General features: G+C 31.3%; 1 protein-coding gene across 3 annotated transcripts in view; it reads right to left on the reverse strand.

Annotated features, from left to right (window-relative positions):
- Positions 1-1955: 1955 nt before the first annotated feature.
- The window catches only part of FRG1 (FSHD region gene 1), a 42563-nt gene continuing 22702 nt past the window's right edge, over positions 1956-21816 (reverse strand). For all 3 annotated transcript variants that reach the window (XM_035370608.2, XM_035370611.2, XM_035370610.2), the window contains 4 exons: positions 13455-13562; positions 6882-6973; positions 4832-4942; positions 1956-2211 (listed from right to left, as the gene is read on the reverse strand). In XM_035370608.2, the coding sequence (XP_035226499.1) occupies positions 2175-2211; positions 4832-4942; positions 6882-6973; positions 13455-13562 (348 nt within the window). In that variant the 3' untranslated portion in view covers positions 1956-2174. The remainder of the gene's footprint in view (positions 2212-4831; positions 4943-6881; positions 6974-13454; positions 13563-21816) is intronic.

Genomic DNA, 21816 nt, shown 5'->3' on the forward strand with positions numbered 1-21816 from the left:
TCTCGCTGTACACCTTACCGTCAAGTGTTTTACCTTTTTTCAGATATTCTTTGGGGATATTTCATGGCAATACTATCAGATACAAAGCATGATCTTTTTGAAAGTTTGTGCTTTGTGATGCTGCCAACAGGCTCACTGAGCGCAGATCAACTGCGTTTTTGGTCTGTGTTGTTGAAGTAAATCTACTTTTCATCACAAGTTATGATCTGGTCCAGAATTCTTTCCTTGCATTGGTATTTGAGCAGATTAGCACAAGTCCAAACACGTCTGTTGTTATCTGCTTGAGTCAGCTCGTGCGGCATCCAGCGACTGAACTTATACATCAAGTTTATGAGATGCATATCACGACTAATGAACATGGCACTAATGTCTTACTCCTTAGGAAGCTCTCGAGTGGTTGCATACTGATCTTCTTCCACGAGTTCTCGCAGGCAGGTCTCATCAATATCAGTAAGCTGGCCAGAGTGCTAACTTTCGATACTAAATCTTCACAGTGTCATACGATAAGAAATTAGCACCTGAAGCTGTATACATGATTTGGTGACATTCTGTAGCTGACTTTTTGCAACAGAACTGGAAGTAAACGATGGTTCTAATCTGGTAGCATGATAGTTCCATTTTAGACATCTTGTACTTAATAATGATGACATTTTTTTACAATTTCACAACACAGTGTTCTAAAGGAAGTCAGTCTCTTTCAAATGCCAAACATTTGACAAAATATGATTAAACATGCCAACGCAAACTGTTCGTGCAGACAATATTTGCGGTGGCAGGAAACTTTCATTAAAACCTGATATAATTATAATCATTGAAGAAAGACATACTGAAGACTCGTACTTGAATAATGATGACTGAGACTCACACATTGCAACAGATAAAAAAAGTGTACAGATAAATTAATTACCCTTGAAATGGTTCATTTTGTTATTCTGATAATCAATGTATTCATATAAAATGAAAGGTTGATAGATAACAGAAAAATTGATAAAAGCTAGTGATTTTATTTGCACTGTTTTTCTTATGAAAGTCTGTTCAGAGCTTCAAGTCAAATATTACTTCCGGTCTAACAATTTTAGCAAAAGTCTAATATGTTATTCTCATTGATACAGAATGTTAAACATTAAAATTGGAAAATTTTAGATTATAATAGATTTTCATTAAAAATTGTTACGGGCTTCAAGTAAAGCATAGTACGATTGTCCATTAAAGACTTATGCACCACTAATGTTAAGTACCACTTCTAGTTCTCCAGTTTTATCCATAATCTAGTGAGTGATGATGGCTGAAGACTCTCACACATTGTAAACAGATAAAAAAAAAAAAAAAAAAAAAAAATGTTCAGATAAATTAATTACATTTGAAATGGTTTATTTTGTTGTGCTGATAATCAATGTATTTGTACAATACGAAAGGTATAAGAAAGACTCATAATAATTAACTTATATTAACTCATAACTCTATTGAATGAATTGAATTATTTATGTTATATGAAACTATGAAAATTTCCAGTCAGGCCATTTGCTGGCATTTGAAAAACAATTGCATGTCTGCGAGGAGTTAAAAAATAAAAACATAGGTTTGATTTTATTTAGACTTGATCATTCCAGCCATTAATCAGTTTTGTAATTTTTGTCTATAGAAGATAACTGAATATTCCTTGTCGATGTTATGAAAATTAAGCAAAAATGCTTAATGTTTACATTTTTACATTCTCAGCAAGCTAGTTCTAGCATAATTTGATTAAAATTAATTTTTGTGATTTTTGCTTGTTTGGCATGTACAGTTCTTCAATTTTTGGCATGCTAATTCTAATATATCTTAGATATTAAATTTTATAATCCATTTTTTCCTATATAACACAGCACTTGATGTTGTTTGCGTACTATGCCGAATTTTACCTAGCACTGAATGCAATTTCTGTTTATAGGCACTGAAAAATTTTTCTAGTAAAATTATGTATAAAAATTTTTTATTAAATCCTTTTTACATGTTTCTATAATCAGATATTCTAAGTAAGATATCTGTTATTATTCTCTTTCTTTCCTCTGATTTCTTGAATGCAGAAATGTATATTACAGTCATTTTCAACTTTACGTAAGCACTGCATTTTGCAGATCATTACGTTATGTTAGATTCATTTAATAGTACACAAACCAAAAAATAAGGACAGATTACTTGCAAAATTTATCCGATTTCATCTTTGCTCTCCTAAGGGAAAAAATCATTAATATAAATTAAAACAAAGCAAAACAGATATATATTAGTATCATACATACAAAATTATCACTCAGCTTATTTTCCTTACTAATATTTTCTGCCATTATTTTAAAATACAAGTTTCTGTGTGCTCACTACTTTTAAAACAAATTTACTCATAAGGCATATATCAAAGAAGATTGAAAATGATCAACAAAATTGCATAATTACTATGTTAAAAATTATTAACTTGCATTTTTTCAAGATAAAAAATAATTTGTCTATTATCTTAAAATTAATATTTGTAATTTCTACTTTGATAAATAATAACTACCACAAAGATTATCATATGAAGTATAATTAATGCATGCTACATTTTTTTATGAAAGGGCCATTTACAACCATTTTTAACATTAGAAACATCCTCAACAAAGTCCTTTCCAAAAATATTGGACCTAATTACATTAGGGGGTATAACACCTACTCCCTAATGAATAAATGATGGATTCTTATACAAGAAGTATAAGAATCCATCATTTATTTATTAGGGGGTAGGTGTGAAAGTTTTTGTTTTAGATCTTTTTTTATGGTAAATAAATTGTAACTTACCATCAATTATAAATTAATTTGTGGTAAAATATAATAAATTGGAGCAAAATTAATGAAAAAACTTATCTTCAACGAAATTTTTGGGTATTGGATCATTCCCCCCCCCTTCACTTCTTAAAAATATTTTTCACAAATATTTTTTTTTTCCGCTTTTCTCAAATGAAAAGCCTTCTGGTAGTCAATTTAGAGAAACAGCTAAGGTTTGACTCAAGTTCAAATCTTGAGAAACAGACATGGTTATTTTCATGTTTTTTTCCATGGTCTGACGTGAATATTAGCTTGTTTTCCTTAAAATTTCCTCCTTCTTATTAAGCAAATAGCCCTTGCATGCTTTGCCATAATCAGCTTAACAAACTAAAATAAATGGGTAAATTAAAATGTTCTTCAAATAATGTTTATATGTTTATTGTTTTAACCTAATGTTATACTACCATTCACATATCACTCATTGACCATAGTAAGTGTTACCACTGTGCACTTATTTTCCATACAGTCTCATGCATAATCAGTTCTCAGAATATTGCCCTTTGGCAAAAGATAAAATCCTTAATTTATGTTATAAATTTAATCAGTCTGCAATTCTTTAACAAATTAAGTAGTTTAAAAGCATCAAACACACTTTTTTGATATTTAAATTATTTATTAATATATCTAACTGAATTTAAAATACATTTGATTTATATTTTGTCCAGCTGATAACTTTTATGAACATTTGTATCATTATTATAATTCATAACAGATGTTACTAATGTCATAAATTGTGTACCAAGTACAGAATCATTTGGATTTTGAATAATAAACTTACAATGGCATAATGGCTATGCATGAAATCAAATCAAATAAAAACACTAACTATTGACCAAAAGCAAATTATTCTACAAAATTACTTTCCAAAATATTATGTAGATTATAAAAACCTAAAACAGATTTTATCTATCAAAGCTTTAGATTCATCAATTTTGTCTAAATCCAAATTGATTAATTTTTTTCCAAATCTCAGTACTTTTAAAAAACATTATAGTGTATGTGAAGAATAAACATGCACTTCTAAAAAATAAGCAAAATCCATCCACAGTAAAATTCTACATAACATGTATTTAAAATATTTCCAATGGCTTACTAGTAGTACTAAAGACAAGAGGTCTTCACTCCAAATCTTTTATGTCAACATAATTTTTTTACTATTAGCATTCTTTTAATTTACCCATTTATTTTAAAAGTTTGTTTAGCTGATTATGGCAAAGCATGCAAGGGCTATTTGCTTAATAAGAAGGAGGAATTTTTAAGGAAAACAAGCTAATATTCATGTCAGACCATGGGAAAAAACATGAAAATGACCATGTCTGTTTCTCAAGATTTGAACTTGAGTTAAACCTTAGCTGTCTCTTTAAATTGACTAACAGTAGGCTTTTCATTTGAGGGGAAAAAAAAAAAAAAAAAAAAAAAAATAGTAAAAAAAATAAATAGTGGAAAAATACTTTTAAGAAGTGAAGGGGAAAAAATTATCCAATACCCAAAAAATTTCGTTGAAGATAAGCTTTTTTCATTAATTTTGCTCTAATTTATTATATTTTACCATAAATTAATTTATAATTGATGGAATAATATTTACCATAAAAAAGATTTAAAACAAAAAATTTCCAACACCTACCCCCTAATGAATAAATGATGGATTCTTATACTTCTTGTAAATATGAGATGAACCCAAATTTTCCTCCAGTTTACATTTATGTTTTTGTAAACACATTTTAATGCCAAAAATGATTGTGCACTCTATTATTCATTAAATAATTAAGACTTAGTTTTCAATTTTACATTTAAGTAAATGCTGCACCAAAAAATCAACCAGCCACATTTATATTTGTGGTATTTCAAAATTACCAGAAAATCACAATGCTATCATACAATGGATAAATATAAAGCATAAATGTTTTATATAGTATAAGTCAAAAATGTATCTTTCAATGATTAAATATATATGATATGAAATTATTTATTTTTGTAATGTAAAAATTTTACAAACCTATCAAGTAGAACCTCATGAAGATTGCCTTCTTGTTTTGCCTTTTTGACAGCTGTTCTGTCTTCTAAATTAATTCTTAATTTTCTGTCTTGAAAACTTTGAAATTTCTTTCTGAAATAAAATTTTGTATTAGTAAAAGTAAAGTATAATCACATATAAGTCAACTACACTTATATGTGAATTTATATGCATGTATGTGTATATAGTGAAACTCTGCTGTAACAAACTTTGAGTCCAAAAGGTTGGTTTGTTATAAACAGTAGTTCTCAATATCTGATTTGATACCAAAAAAATGGATTATTTCTCAAAATAATACAAAAAGTGATTGATAAATAAGATCAATTAACATTTAATCTCCCCACATAAATTAATAATAACTTTAATTAAAAAATCACATTAAGGATAAGTTACTATTATTACTACACCTAATCATTAAATTTCTTTTTCACTGACTTTCAGTCTCCCATCTGTTAATAATTATACACAGTTAAATGAGCATAAAAATTATGGTTTAGATCTGTCCTTCCAATAACACATCTTCATCTAAAATACTTACTATATTCATTTGCATATTTCTCCACCTCATGTATTTCCTCCCCAGCTTTTTCAGCTCAGGATTTAGAAACTTGTGATTTATAATAATAAAAGAAAATGCATGCACAGATAAGAAAGTATTTTGTGTAAATACACAGAATATTATTGAAACTGGTAATTCCTTTGAAATATGTAATATTAGTGTAAGTATGTGTGCTATCTTTATCATTTAAGACATCTAGCCATCAACTTTTGCACTACCAGAATTGTTACTAAAAACATCTGCGAACTTACATAATATATTGCCAAGTTCATGACACCGTTGTTGATCCAGTCGTCCACGACAATTTTGAATATACCGTCTAATATCTTCTTGTGTTTTTTTCACTTTGGTCAGTGTGAGCATAGTGTATATTTCCAAAGTCATTATCCTTTTAAAGATTAGTCCTATCTGTTGCACTCTTGACACATATGGACGTAATTTATTTACATGGAATTCCCTTGTACTTCAATAACATTCAATAAAATCAGGGTGCTGGGAGAAAAAGAAATACTTGTCAAGAACTGTTAAGTACCAAAGAAAGTTAAATGTTCAATTAGTGCAAAACCATTGCTGAAAATGTGATGAATACCACAAAAATGTTGCCAACCAAGGGGGTGGGAGCTGCTTATTAAGAAAGCTCACGAGGTGCAAAGTACACAAACAGCAACAAGAAAGAAGAAAGCCAATGTGGAAAACATCAGCAAGGATTCATTAATCAGAAGAATGCATGAAATACCTCAAAAAGTAAAAAAGAACCACCAGAAGGGAAACCATCCAAGAAAATTAAAAAGACATGCATATAAAATACATAAATAAATAAATAATTTAAAACAAGATGAAAATTTGTAGCTGACTTTTAAGATAACTATGATTAAATTTTATTAGTCACACTTATTGAGTGTTTTTTTAAGGTATACATGAAAAATATATCATTTGTAATTTTTATAATTTAAATCCTAGAGATGTCAGAATTGGAATAGTTGGCATGTAATTTTTTTGAGTCCACTGGACCTTTGATAACACTCTTAAAGATTGCTTGACTTAAGTTTGTGAATATTTACGATGAACATTTGTAGCTGACTTTTAAGATAACTATGATTAAATTTTATTAGTCACACTTATTGAGTGTTTTTTTAAGGTATACATGAAAAATATATCATTTGTAATTTTTATAATTTAAATCCTAGAGATGTCAGAATTGGAACAGTTGGCATGTAATTTTTCTGAGTCCACTGGACCTTTGATAACACTCTTAAAGATTGCTTGACTCAAGTTTGTGAATATTTACATTGTGGATGTATTCACTTTGTGGATTCTAGTTGTAGACATGCATTTTTGACAGAATATGTTTATTTTGGTATATCCTATTACCCTTTAAAGCTTGGCAGCCAGAGAATTTTCAATCAGGCTTTCTCTCTATGTATACAAACACATATGAATAATCATATTAATTTTATCTCTTAAAGTACTTACACATAATTTATTTCACATGCTTTAATGGAACCCTTTTCTTCAGGTGGAATATCATCTTTATCATTCTTCTCTCTTGGAGCATTACATCGTATCTAAAATATTCGAATATACAACTAGTTTATTAAATAAATAAAAGCTATGAATGCTTTAATTATATTCATATAAATTTGCAGTTCAGAGCAGAATCTTATGAAAAAATCCCTTTATTCAATTTAAATTAATTTACGAGATCATTTCTCCAAGTTGCTTCAGATTTCATGCAAATATCACATTTTTTTTTATTTAACATTACATAAGTAAAGGAAATAATACATAGCATTAATAATATTTTGCTTTAAAACAAAGTAATCAAGCATCATTCTTAATAATATTGGTAAGAAGAATAACTAACTGAAAATTCAGTCATAATTTTGCAAGTTTAGAATAAAAGCCCTATCTAGTGACACATTGGGCTAGGCGGGACATTTCCAAGTAATTAGATTCTAGTAGCATTGGTTTAATGGGAGGTTTCTGAGAAATGTTCCATCTAGCCGACGAAGGGATGTCCTGGCTACGAGGAACATATTGAAACTTCCGAAAATGTTTCACCTGTAGCTGTATCCCACATAGAGATCAACCAAATCAGACGAAAGTTCTGCTTCTGAAGGATCATGGATAATTTTCAATATGGCGATGGCTGCAACTGTGAGATCCTGAACAATGGAAATTGAAGCTGATTTAATTGAAGAAATATGAAAAAAGCCATATATGTATTACTGTTTTGTTGTGGTATAACTGTCTAAGTCATTTTTAAAATGTTTATATATTCATTGAATTTATAATCATGGAAATTTCAGAGTAGACAGTATTTTATCATGTGCTTGGTGAAGACGTACTATTTTTGATGATTTGTTTAGAAATTATTCGTCCCCAAAAGTTCACTAAGTTTGCCTCATTTCATGCTGACTGTGTGAAAAGAAATGTTATTGTTATATAAGAGAATTTTTTTTATTAAATTTAAGGTGAATAATTTTTTAAAATCTGTTTGTATATGCACAATTTTACCATTATTAAACTGAAATTGCATAATCAGTGAGTTACTGTAAACAGCATAAAAGGTGTGTAAAAAAGGAAAACATAGTTTATGTAATAACGAGAATACATATTAAATTTGTATGCTATTATTTTCATGTTATTAATGAAATACTTTTCAGATTATAAATGCGCTAAGAGCTTTATTTTTATTATAAATGCTACACATTAAAACATTAGAAATTTATGGATTTATTATTTTGAATGATGAAAAACATTTGTATATATATTCATTAATATAAATCTTATTCATTACATTAACACAGTCAAAAGTCTTTAATCCGGATGTCCATAATCCGGAATGATCTATAATATGGACCTTAATACTACAAACTTTCTGTGGATGCGTAAACGCATAATGCCTTTATGCATGCGCATATGCATTTGCGCATGCACATGATATGTCTATGCATGCGCATTTAATGCATAACGGATGGTATAAGCTAAGCTAAAATTATCTATTTCAATTAATGTTGCAGATTGCATTGTTCCTTAATCTTCTAATTGGATCCAGCTTATTATTTTTTGCAGACTGTTAGCACAATTTTATAAAAAGTAAGCTTGAACTTTCGATTATGTCAAAAAGAGTTTCCGATTCTGGAGCTGCCAAAGGATCTACAAAGCGAAAGCATGTTTCGATGTCCATCAAACAAAAAAAAGGAATTGCTGCAAAAAATGGATAAAGGTATATCCTTTGTTTCTCTAACCATTCCAAAATCTGTTTATCAATTTCATGCTGTTCTATTGGGGGGGGGACGTCGATGCGCAAAATGAACTGGAAATTGATCTGTCAGCACTATCCTTATCTTCAGGGCAGATGTTTTTATCTTATTCGGCTTACAATTCCTTATTAAATGTAGTATTTCATCTCGATGTACTCCATCTTTGATATGATTTAAATAAATTCCTCGTCATTGCAACTATCATGAATACACATCAAATATTTTTCTGGTTGCAATTTTCTAATTATGACTACACATAATGTATGCTTTACGCATGCACGTTGAAAGAAATGTTTAATAAAGTAAACAAATAAATATTAAGCTTTTTTTTTTGTAAATTTTGATATCTTTTAGATCATAATTGCTCTTTACTTCATAAATTATGGTTTCATATTTTTAATTTTATAATTTCTGCATGCCATCTTACCATATTTAAATTGATGATCTTTAATCCAGAAAAACCGATAATCCGGAATCGCCGAAGTCCCGATGAGTCCGAATTAAAGACTTTTGACTGTACTAATAAAAAAACATAAAAAACTTTTAAACCAATCACATCTCTCTCTCTGTTGTGTATGTAAATATATGACTTATTAGATATGTGTATATATTTGGTCTACTGGAAAGTCCTATCTTTTTTTAGAATTTAAAAGAAGGAAAAAATCTGAAAAGTTTCAGATTTTAAATTACGTCCAAAGGCTTTTTTTTTTTTTTTCAACATTTTGTGTGTTACCTTTATTTATTAAATATGTTCTTCGCACTTAAACCATAAAATTTAGTTCAACAGCAATATCACAAAATAATTTTAAAATGAGCATATCTTTAGTATTTCTGATACAGAGTCTTGCGTGCTAGAGATAAAAATGTGTTTTTTTTTTTCCGTCCAGCGTTGCCATTGCTCACTTTGAAATCATTTAGTTTATTAATAAAAAATTCAATGAAGTGTTACAAAATATGAAATTGATAATAAAATTTCAAATTCAAATTAGGGCTTCCACATGCCCATATTCTATGGAAGATTATGTTATTCAAATTTTGATGGCTTTAAGTACCGTTGTTTTAGCACAATGCGAGAAACATACATACATTCATGCAGATTCTTCATTATTTAATTTCTTTAAATATAATGCAGGGCAATAATATTTGGAGGCAACAATTTGAAAAGTGAAACAATGGTTAACGTGGATCGACGCAAAATGCCAAAACGAAATTAATAGTCCTTCTGGGCAAATTGCCCCTTTGGACGAAATAAATAAAAATTTTTCTTCCCATCAATAAACTTGATTACATAATTGCCATTATTATTAATGATGTATTGCCAGCATGAGAGCAATTTCTATATCCCATTTTTGGAGGATTTTGGTAGATATGATAAAATTCCCCGAAGCAGCATGTGGTCTGGCATTATCATGATACAGTATAATGTCTTTCCTATTGAACATTGCTGACCTCTTTTCTTGGACTGCTATCTTTAAATGATCTAGTTGCTGACAATACTTCTCCGAATTGATCTTTTAGTTCAGTTTTAAAAGCTCATGATGTCCTTGAATGTCCCAACATATATACAAAATTCTCTTATTCAGAGTCAAATTTGGTCTAGAGGCAAAAGGGCTAAGTTTTCTGAGTTCACAATATACCCTTTTCTTTACAATGTTTTCATAGATAATCCACTTTTCTTCTCCAGTTATCATTCGACTAAAGAAGGGCTTGACTTTGTTCCGAGCAAGCACAGATGTGCATATGATGACTCGATCATTCAAATGGCACCCATCTTGAATATTTCCACACCAATAATTTCTTCCGAATATGGTCCAAATTGATGAGCTAAATTAAGCCTTTCCGTGATCTTTGATGTTGTCAGAAAAAGATCTTTCCCCAACATGGTCGATCAAAGATGGTCTCCCAGAACACCACCATCGATCAAAGATGGTCTCTCAGAACATGGCTTATTAGAAAGGTCAAAATCACTTGTTTCAAATTTTTTGAACCATCTTCTGCATGTCCTATCAGAAACTGTACCTTCACTAAAGACTTTCAATAAATTTCTATATGCTTCTGTAGCATTTCTTCCTTGTTGAGATTTGTATAAAATACAGTGGCGTAAATGAACTTTATCAGTAGTCATGGGTACACTATCACTTCATACTTAAGATTAACATGAATTAACTTTGTTTTAGTTAATTTGCTTTATCAGTATGCATAGATTAAGCGATAAAAATAGAGAGCCAAACATATGCCAAATAAACATGTGCTTATGTGTAAAAAATTGTTGTCATAAAAACGAACAGAACTTTCCGGTAGACTGAATATATGTGTATGGATACAAAAATGAACACTGCCAAAAAGTTTATTTGAAATTACTTCTAATTCATATAACAAACATGAAATTGGCAGCAACTGTAGTCATCAGTTCTTTGCACATTATCATGGATATGGAAAACACAGTTGGAAAATTATTGAAGTGCATTTTGCGCATTAGCTAATCATTAAAATTCACCCAATTACACAACCTTTGCATTTGTAATTTACTTTGGAACTTAAACAAAAAAACAACTGAACAATATTTAACATTTTGGGGATAAATTAATATTTTTTTACTCATCACAAAACATATGATACAAAAATATTGTTTACAATAATAAAATCAAAACTAATGACAAATCACTGAATGTACGATGTAAAAGTGTTTACAAAAATATATACAACAGATTATTACAAGAATCAAAGTAAAATAACATACAATTTAAAAATAACAATTAATGTAATAAACACATGTCATTTTGCCAAGGTATTGAGGCAACAGTATTAAAATAATTACAAAATATATTTTGTATGTATACAGAATTTGAAAGCAAACATCTCTTTCACCAATCTGAGCGATAACTGATTCCTGTTTGGCTTTCAAGTCTGTTTACCAAGTGAAGATGATAACCCGTTTTAGTGGAACAATGTTCTGAGAAATGTTTCTTTCGACGCCATGTTCCGGCTACGAATATCATAGGCATTTAAGAATCAGTTTACTTTTCATATAAGGAAAACATTTTACATATCCAGCATTTTTATGCATTATAAGAAAATTGAAATGCATCAATTAGCTTTTATGATTACTTCCCCATTTCTAACATTCTTCACAAATTCAATTTCGCTCAGCTTTTAAAAGAAAGAAATATTGATTTTGAATGTTTTTCAGTTGTTTCTGATAAAGATAAACAAATTACATATGGCGAAATAAATCCTCTCTGATTCATGTGAGGAGAGATGCTTTTTGTAAAGGATAGGATCTCCATCTTATCAGCATTACGAGCAAAAGATATAGTTACTTAAATAGGAATTAAATTAAAATGAAATTACTGTAGTTCAGTACTTTCACTTACTTAATCACTGAATGGTTTTAAGCTTAAAAATACTTCATACAGGGTAATTAAAAAATACGTCAAAAAATGTTGAAGGAATCAAAATAAGCAGATTTTGCAATGGAATGCAAGTGCAGAAATGGTGTGTTAAAGTAATACATGGCACTATTCAGGGGGCAGATAAAACCATTCTGCATCATTATGCAAATGCAGAATTTGTCAACATGCATTTCATCTAAGGGACTGCATACGGAAACGGAGCAGCTACTCAAAGAAGGTACAGAGAAAGATTCCAAAGTACCTACTTTAAGCTCTATTATAGCCATAGATCCACAGATAAAATACATGTTGGCAAGCTCTATATTCTTGTAGCGATGCATATGAGTATCTCTTGAAATCCAAGAGAAGAATGATGATTTATGAACACTTTTATCTTTCACTACCCTACACCATCTCAATATGCCATTTATGCACATAAATTCCATTACAAAGTCTGCTTATTTAGGTCTCCTCTACCTGTTTTTATATTTTTGTATCACCATTCATCTATTGTTGCTATTTACAACATGAAAGTGCAATGAAAAGTAGATCTCAATTTAAATGGATCAGAGGATTAAACCACTGATTTGCAAACTTGAATTCTGTAGAAATAAGGCATTTGGCTCAAGTTATCAAGTATTTGTTACTTGCAGTGTTTCTTAGAAATTTTTCTCCCTGAAAAAATATCCGATCCAAATACAGAAAGAACTTTTATTTCGCAAAATGTTTCAAACCTTGAAATTTACTTATTTCAAGAGTTGAAAACTTATGCAAAACAAAAGTGACACTGATGACAGCATACTGTATCAACTGAAACACGAAATTAAGAAAAATAACCAGCCTAATATAATACATATAACATATACAATATGTTACAATACAATACATATACTATATATTAGTTTCAGATTCAAGCTAACACGTATCACATTAATTAATGCAATTTTTTTAAAATTTATTCAAAGTTCAACCATAGGATACTAGAATCAGAGTTTTGATATATTCTGTAAGATTCTTAAAAATTCACCATTTTCTTTTACTGCTGCTTATACTTATACCAATGTCACATTATATCTTGCACGAAGAGAATTTATTATTTACAGAAATAGATGAAATAGTCCAAAAGTTCTGTAAACACATAATTTCAAAATGTTATCTGTCCAACTGTTTTTAATGTTGCAATACTAGGATTTTAAAAATTACTCTTTATTTTGTAGCATTCTTAACAATGATAATGACATACTGCATCAAATGGAATATGAAATTAGGCAAAAGTCAACCTAACATAATACATATATTCATACCAGTGCCACATTATATCTTGCATGAAGACAATTTCTTATTTAAAGAAATATATAAAGTAGTCTAAAAATTCTGTAAACACATACTTTCAACATTTCATTTGGTCCAGCTGTTTTTGAAGTTGCAATGACATCACTGGTTTCATCATCAACTGACATAAAACAGTTCATGGCAGACAGAATAGCCAGTTTTCCCTAAAAAATATAGTACATTGTATTTTAGGGTCATTTTTATATACATATATACAGAAGAAGAAATTACGTTTTCCTGGGTTGTTATGACAGAAGACCAAAAGTTCAAAATATACATTTTTTTAAAGTTTATTAAATGATATTAACTTGTTTCATTTAATATTATTTCATCATTAATTTAGATGAATTTGTATTTGATCTATCCATTGACAAATTAATGTAATATGGTATTAAAGTCTTTATGAGTTTTTCAGAATTTTAAATTCAAGAAGTTTGCTGTAATTTCATCAGCAACAATCCCAGCTATTTTGTTCATTTTTGATATGATGCAAAAAATAAACACAAAAATCCAGGTGCTCACACATATGAACTTTCCTGATTACTTACCTTATCAAAATTTGATTTGAATTTGAAAACTCAAACATAAATAACAAATTTGTTAAATTTATAGATAAAAGATGCATATATAGTACTAAGTCCAAAATCCAGACATCTAGTAACTGCAAGTATCTAATATCTCAACATCCAGACCACCAGTCCAAAAATAAATAAATAAAATAAAATAATAAAAAAACTCCCCTTACAATATCTAGGAATATAGAATTAATACTCAACAAAAGAAAGCAGGTGCACCATAAATATGATTCTTCTCCAAACTGCGATTCTCACAAGTCCCTTTCAAACACCTACTAGCTAGGGAGTTGCACCATACACATTAACAATACACTGACTGATGTACTGATATTTGCCAGAACCATGCTTTTGGCCCTTGAGTGGTTGTATGGGAAGAAGGAGAGCAGGGCTAGTAAAATGAATTTTCAATTTCTGCCAGCCCTAAGTCATGCTGCTTAGTACCTCTTGAAGTTCTAAAATTTTGCCGCTTTTAAATTCTGCTGCCTGCGGTGCCGTTCTGCCATCAGCCCTTTTGGAGGGTTAGCATTCTGCTACCTGACCTACACAATAAGAGAAGCCCCAATGCTGCCATATCTATATGTAATGTTACTAGATTTAAATTGATGATCTAAAATTCAGAAATATAGCTTCAAGGGGCTTTGGCTAAAAGTAGAACATGGTCTACTAGTAGTTTTTTTAATTCTCAGTCATCAGTAAATCAAAAATTGCAAACATATTTTTGAAAAAGGTAAAGATGTTAACACACAGGCTATTCACAAATAAACGGTTTTGGCATGACAAATAAACCAATTAAATTATCATTGTTAGTACAAATGTCAGTTTACACATTTAAGCATATGAATCATAAATAATGAATACAGCAAGATTTGTTTAAATTACATAACAAAATAAATAACATAGGACAGAGCAGTAATATTCTTACAGAATTGCAAAACATACCTTAAAATTAATAAAAAAATCGATCTGCTTTTATCATTTAAAAAATGTAGTCAAAGGTTTACTCAGTGGCTAAACAAATGGTATATGCACTTTGTCAAATGTAAGCAGTTTATATTAGGACTGCTACTGGCAATTTATTTTAGTGACATTTAAAATCTACAAGACATAAAAATGGGAAAGTACTATATATACCAAAGATGGGCAAAAGTCAGTCAGGTTGAATGCAGCCTTTCTAATAATTTCATCTGGTCCATTAGGAAATCACATGCAATGATATTTTCATCATTTTCCTACTTGATTTTGCCCATAAACTGCTGAAATCAGTAGCATGAGTGCACATTTGTTGTTACAGTTGTATATATACATGACTATACTAGTGATCAACTTAACAAGAGAAAATTACATATGCTAGAAAGTATATTCATCAACTGTAGAATATAATTCTATCATTTTTAGCTGCATTAATTTAGAAATTAATAATATACTAAAATTGTTGAGATAAAATGACTGATCAGAAAAGAGAGTTCAGGGATAGCATATTTCCCATTAAAATTTTATTTGAAATTGAAACAGTATGGATGTCGATCGTTTGATGACAATGAGAAACAAATACTATTTTTAATGTTTTTGTAATTTTTTAAAAAGTTTTCACCAGGGAGGGATTTCTACATCATCGTGTCCTGAAAACAATACAGGCATTACAATAAATCATTATGGTTTTGTCCACATCATGCACTAAAAAAGAACTTTTTCATCCACGGTTATCTTGTGTCACAAATTTTAATTCTGCTAATGTAATTTAATTAATTTCTATTAAGGTTTTTTATTTTTACTGAAACTGTTTGGGATTTGTGTAATGGATATTCATTTTCAGCAGTTAAAATCTTTAGGTGTATTTATTTTTGATGCTTAGACTTTCTCACAAAACAGACAGCGGTTTTTTGGAACACCTGGGTGAAAGCAGGGATTATATTACTTGGTCAGAGTTCTCAAACGGATTATTTTGGTGGTTTGTGAATTTCATTTATGATGAGACAGAGCTGTTAAAGTATCTGTTCATTGAGAGCCATTGGGAGACTAGAGGCAGGACAAAGTCAAACAGAAGTTGCCAGATGGCTAAATGTGAGTCCTTCTGTGGTTCATAGACTTTGGAGGCAATTTTAAACCACAGATTCGGCATCTAAGAGGTTCAGACAAGGATGGCCAACTGCTACGACGAGCACCCATGACCGATATTTGACATTATGTGCACGCAAGAATAGAACCGCTACTTTGACTCTTCTTAGATCCTCCCTTGCTGCAGCCACTGGAAGGTTCATTTCAATGTCAACTGTGCGTAGAAGGCTTCACGAAGGTGGTCTGTATGCGAGGCGACCAGCCATTTGTGTGCCACTCATGTCACGCCATAGGAGGGACCATTTTCAGTGGGCACGACAACATGTCCACTGGACGCCTGATCAATGGAGTGTGGTTCTCTTTACGGATAAGTCCAGGTTTAGTCTAGAAAGCGATAGTAGGCGTTATTTGATATGGAGAGAACCTAGAACCCGTTATCATCCGTCAAACATCCGTGAAAGAGATGCATACGGAAGGGGCAGTGTTTGTGTTTGGGGTGGCATCTCTTTGGGTGGACGCACAGACCTCCATGTCTTTCCAAGGGGAACCGTGAATGCTCAATTTTATGGAGATGACATCCTTGACGTTTATGTGTGCCCATATGCCGGGGTTATAGGGGATGCTTTCCTGTTACAGGACGACAATGCAAGACCACACAGGGCTCGCATCATAGATGATTATTTTCAACAGGAAACAATTATGCGCATGGAGTGGCCAGCTTGATCCCTGGACTTGAATCCTACCGAGCACGTTTGGGATGCTTTAGGGAGACGTCTAGTTGCTCTCAAACCGCCCCCTCAGACCCTTGTCACGCTTGCAACTGCTTTGCAAGAGCAATGGCTCTCGCTTCCTATGGAACTGATAGATCGCATAAGTGAAAGCATCACACATCGCTGTATGTGCTGTATTGCTTCTAGAGGCGATCATATTCCATATTGAAGGCACTTTTCCTATAGCAAACTGACACCTTCGATTTGTTCATTTTATACATGTGCTAATTTCTATACTACCATATTTGTCTGGTACCGTATTTGACGGCATGTAAGATGCACTTTTTTTCCTAAATTTGGTCTCAAAAAAGTTACATGCATCTTATACGTAAAGGACACAGGTTAACTTTCAATATCGAATGCTATTTTTAGCCCAGATAAAAGTCTAGACACACACATTGTTTTCTACATCTTGCATAATTATTTTGCGTATGCGTAAAATATCTGTTGCCAAAAAGCGCCAAAGCTCGAAGCTGATGTCGAAGTTCGAACAGGTTTGATGGTCACATTACGTCTATAGAGCCTTTCCTTCTTTACGTAGACTTTCTTTGACTCAGCTGGCACATGTGTCGGTATCGGTGCTACTCTGTATAAACGTGTGGGTATCAGTGCTTAAAACTATTTGTTTAAAAAAATACCCTGGAAAATATGACTACAGGAAACAAGAGATTAAGCTATACAATTCAGTATAAACTAGGAGTGATAAACTACGCCAAAGTGCATGGAAACAGAGCAGTAGCAAGGCATTTTGGTCCACCACCTATCGAAAAAATTATACGTACTTGGCGACTGCAGGAAGATCAACTGAAGACTGCTAAAAAACAAAAACATAACCTTCGATGCCCAGCACCATCTTGGCCTGAACTTGAAAATGCCATAAAAATGTGGTTGATAGGTAAGAGGAAATCTGGGATAAGTGTTTCAACCAAAATGATAATCAATGAGGCCATTTATTAATGCGCACAAAAACAACTATTGCACAAAAAATGTCAGCAGATTATGAAGAAAAAATACTAGCATTTCATAGGTTTGTTATAAATGCATGCAAGAAAACTTCTTTTGAGCTTGGTCAAATAGAAAATATGGATGAAATTATATTTGATGTACCATCATATATTGATGTACCTCATATTTGATGTACCATCCAACAAGACTGTGAGTATTAAAGGGTCTAAATCAATAACGATAAAAACCACAGATCATGAAAAAACCCGATATACGGTAGTTCTAACATGTTGTGCTAATGGCACAAAACTACCTCCGTTTTTCATATACAAAAGAAAAACTTCCAACAGGTGTAATTGTTCATGTTCATCCGAAAGGCTGGATGGGCGAAGGTGGAATGAAACTGTGGTTACAGAACGTATGGGCGAGGCGACCTGGTGGACTCTTAAGAAAACCCTCTCTTTTGGTTTTGGATCTCTTTGGTGCCCATAGAACTGAAACCATAAAGAATAAAGCAATAGAATTAAAAAAAAAAAAAAAAAGCAGATAGCTGTCATTCCTGGTGGACTGACTAGCCAATTGCAGCCTTTAGATGTATCGGTGAATAAGCAATTTGAGGAAAAAGTGCGAGAACGATGGAACAAGTAGATAGGAGAGCCACATCACGCCCCTCACAACCTCAGGTAGAATGAAGCAGCCCTCTATTTCACAAGTGTACGAGTGAGTAAAAAGATCTTGGGAGGACGTAAAGGCAGAAGTATTTGTTAAGTCCTTTAAGAAGTGCGGAATCAGTAATGCTCTTGACGGAACAGAAGACGATGCATTATTCGAAGAAGGTACTAGCGATGTCGGAAATAGTAGTGATGACGATACTCTCGTTTTCGATGATGATGATGATAGTGAAAAGGATTTTTATGGTTTTGAAGGTGATTAAAGTCTAATTTCATGATAGGCAATGTTTTCCTTGAATCTGTGTTTTTGTTGTTTCTGCTTTATTTTGTATTATGTTTGATTGCTAGCCGTTCATTCATTTATTCATTATTGAAATTTACATATCATGTTCAAAATAGCTTGCCGTTTGTTAATTTTCCTTAATAAAAATATGGTAATTGCATTCAATGATTGTTTATTTGGCTTTTACAAAATGTGAGAACTAAAAGAAACCACATTTTAAGTTATTGTGGTACTGCGCTTTCGCGCGGACTATTGAAATTTTTTTCCTTGTGTGTGGCCTTCTAAATAAGGGTGCATCTTATATGCCAGTGCGTCTTACATGCCGTCAAATACAGTAATTTCTTTTTATGTTATTTGATACTTTACTATGTGTTGTATATTGTGGGTAAGTTTCATTAAATTCTACATGTAACTTTTTCAGTAATCGTGAATTTTCTTTAATTTAAGATAACCAGTGTAGTTTAAATAAATAATTTCTTGGTATCTTCATATAACCAAATAATTACACCAATAATCATCCAATACAATAAGTATAAAAAGTGGTTGGTTGGTACTATATGCATCGTGTTTTAATCCTTAAAAACAGTTAACTATACCCTAGGTAAATTAATCTCCATGTTTTTATAAGCCATAAGACTCAAACAAATGGAGTGACTGGAAAAACCACTAAATAAAATAACCTCAAAACAAAAAATATTCATCAATAAACACATTTATTAGTTTCTATATTAAACAAACCTTCAAATAATTTGGTTAACTGATCAGTTCCTAACGATATTTTCCTTAAGATGAATTTAAACACAAATTCCAATTCGCTAAATAAAATATCATCATTTTACGTATTATATCTAATTGTAATAGTAACTTTATGTTTCATAATTCATGAACTTAAATGGTTAAACAAATTTTCTGATCATTTGTTTATGGATACATTAAAATAACAGGTCATAACTAAAATCTCCTGATCATTTTGTTTACATATACATTAAAATATCTGATCATTACTTAAATTTTCCAATCATTTCGTTTTCATTTATATTATCATAACTGATCATTATTTAAATCTTCTAAGCATTTCGTTCACATGTATATTATAATAACTGATCATTACTTAGTCACAATTAAAATAAAGAAGACAGGAAAAAATATCACTCACAGGGAAAAGGCCGATATTAACTTCTCTTATGGGTCTCTTCAGAAGGCGCGAAAACATATCTGTCAATCATCAGCTTGCTTACGTGTAACATTCCGGAAGCAGAACAAATTTAGCAGATGATATTTCTCATCCCAAATATTAAGCCTTTGCTAGAAACATTTATTCCAAAACATCACCTTTTTTTTTTTTTATTTCTTAATCAAGAATTGTTTCAAAAAGGTGTAGCGGTCATTTGTATACTGTATTAGAGTAAATTCAGGAACAGTAAAAATTTTAACTTTCTAACATGCTAAATTGCACTTTCATCAGAAATACAAGGTAAGGCTCCAGTCATTCACTGTAGCATATTTTTCTTCGCTTGAAATTACCCAGGGCCATCGGCAAGACAACGTCGGTTTTGCTTTTAGCTAACATCAGGGATAAACAAACATGGGCCCTAGCCTGCTTGCACAAGCAAGTCTGCAGCAAGACAAGCTGACCCCAGAACCTTTACATACCTTCAGATCAAAATAAAAGCTGATTTTAAACTCCTTTACAAGCCTCAAAGAAAACTCAGATTCTCCACCCACCAAAATTCTACAGCCTACAAGGCTGAAAATTAAACATAAAATTAAATCTGACCAACCGGAAGAATTCTCTTTTTTTTTTTTTTTAAATTACTTTCAGTCTCCCGAATGAAAAGAACTAGAAATGCTACTACAAAGACAATTTGGACACCTGAAACAAGTGTGTCACCTCATGTGAGAAAGAGAAACTTGAGTCCTTCTAACTTCAGAGAATAACACAAAGATAAGGTCACTGCTGCCTTTTTAATTGCCGCCCAAAAGAATTTCACCTGATATTCCATCGTTCGAAAACTCCTTTATCCATCACCTGTAACATTCATAAAGCAAAAGTAAAGCAAAGATGTTGATTAATTCTTCCTTTTCACAGAAAACAAAACTCTCACAGCGAACAGATACATTAACAGCTCTCTCTCATTGTAAATGCTATTCACAACCCGGCAAAAAAGATTATTTGGGAATACTGACTAAGTAATTTGGTCCCCGCTTCCACCCAGATGTTAAAAAAAAAAACTGCTCCCTGTTTCGTGAGGAAGTCTAGGCATAAAAAATAAATACAACTAAATATTTTAATTGCCAAAAATGAATAACCACTACACTAGTCGCAAACAATTTCAGTAAAAATGAAAAACCTTAATAAAAATTTGCAACACAACAGTTAAAAGTATTTGCTCATCCCTGATATATAGTGTCCATGTGGCATAAGAATACTTAAAAATAATATCATGCGAAAAGTCTTTTTGAGATGTTTGATGGTAGGGGAAGAGAGGCGGGAGAGACTTGGATTAATCCTTCTGGGTGTTCATCAAAACTGGGACAGAATTTCCGTTTCTTGCAGAAGTAAAATCAGTTGCCCACTATGGTGCATTTTGGGTTACAGTCTTGTTGAAGAGATGGCCAAATGACAAATGTTTATTGGGCCTTTGAAACAACATCAATATATTTTGTAGCTTTGAGCACAATAAAATGGTCAGATGTTTGAAGCAAGAAATGATTTGTTAAATGGATGTGAAGAAAAACACTAACCAGCTAATAATTAATAATCATTCAATACCAATTTAAATTTATTCTTTATAATACAATCACTATTTCTAAAAAATTACTTTCAACAAAAATAATAATAATAGTTAAAAACAGATGAGGTCATATTTTTCTCTCTTTTTTTTTATTCCTCGAAACTTAAAGAGCAAATTATATTGGCATTTACATATTATTCCGTCAACCACTGGTGTGAATTTTGGAAATGGTCGGCCATCGATACTGCGTAGGAGACGATCATCAAAAATTTGCACTAAATTGCATTACCACCAGTGAATTGGATAATACATATGTACCATTTTATTTTAAGCAACATAACAGCAGCAAATATTCTTTTTGATATATGTTGCTATAGTATATGC

The sequence above is a fragment of the Stegodyphus dumicola genome, chromosome 5 (genome assembly GCF_044657685.1).
Source record: "Stegodyphus dumicola isolate Sdum_Otavi_A_Nest chromosome 5, ASM4465768v1".
Classification (NCBI taxonomy): Eukaryota; Metazoa; Arthropoda; class Arachnida; order Araneae; family Eresidae; genus Stegodyphus; species Stegodyphus dumicola.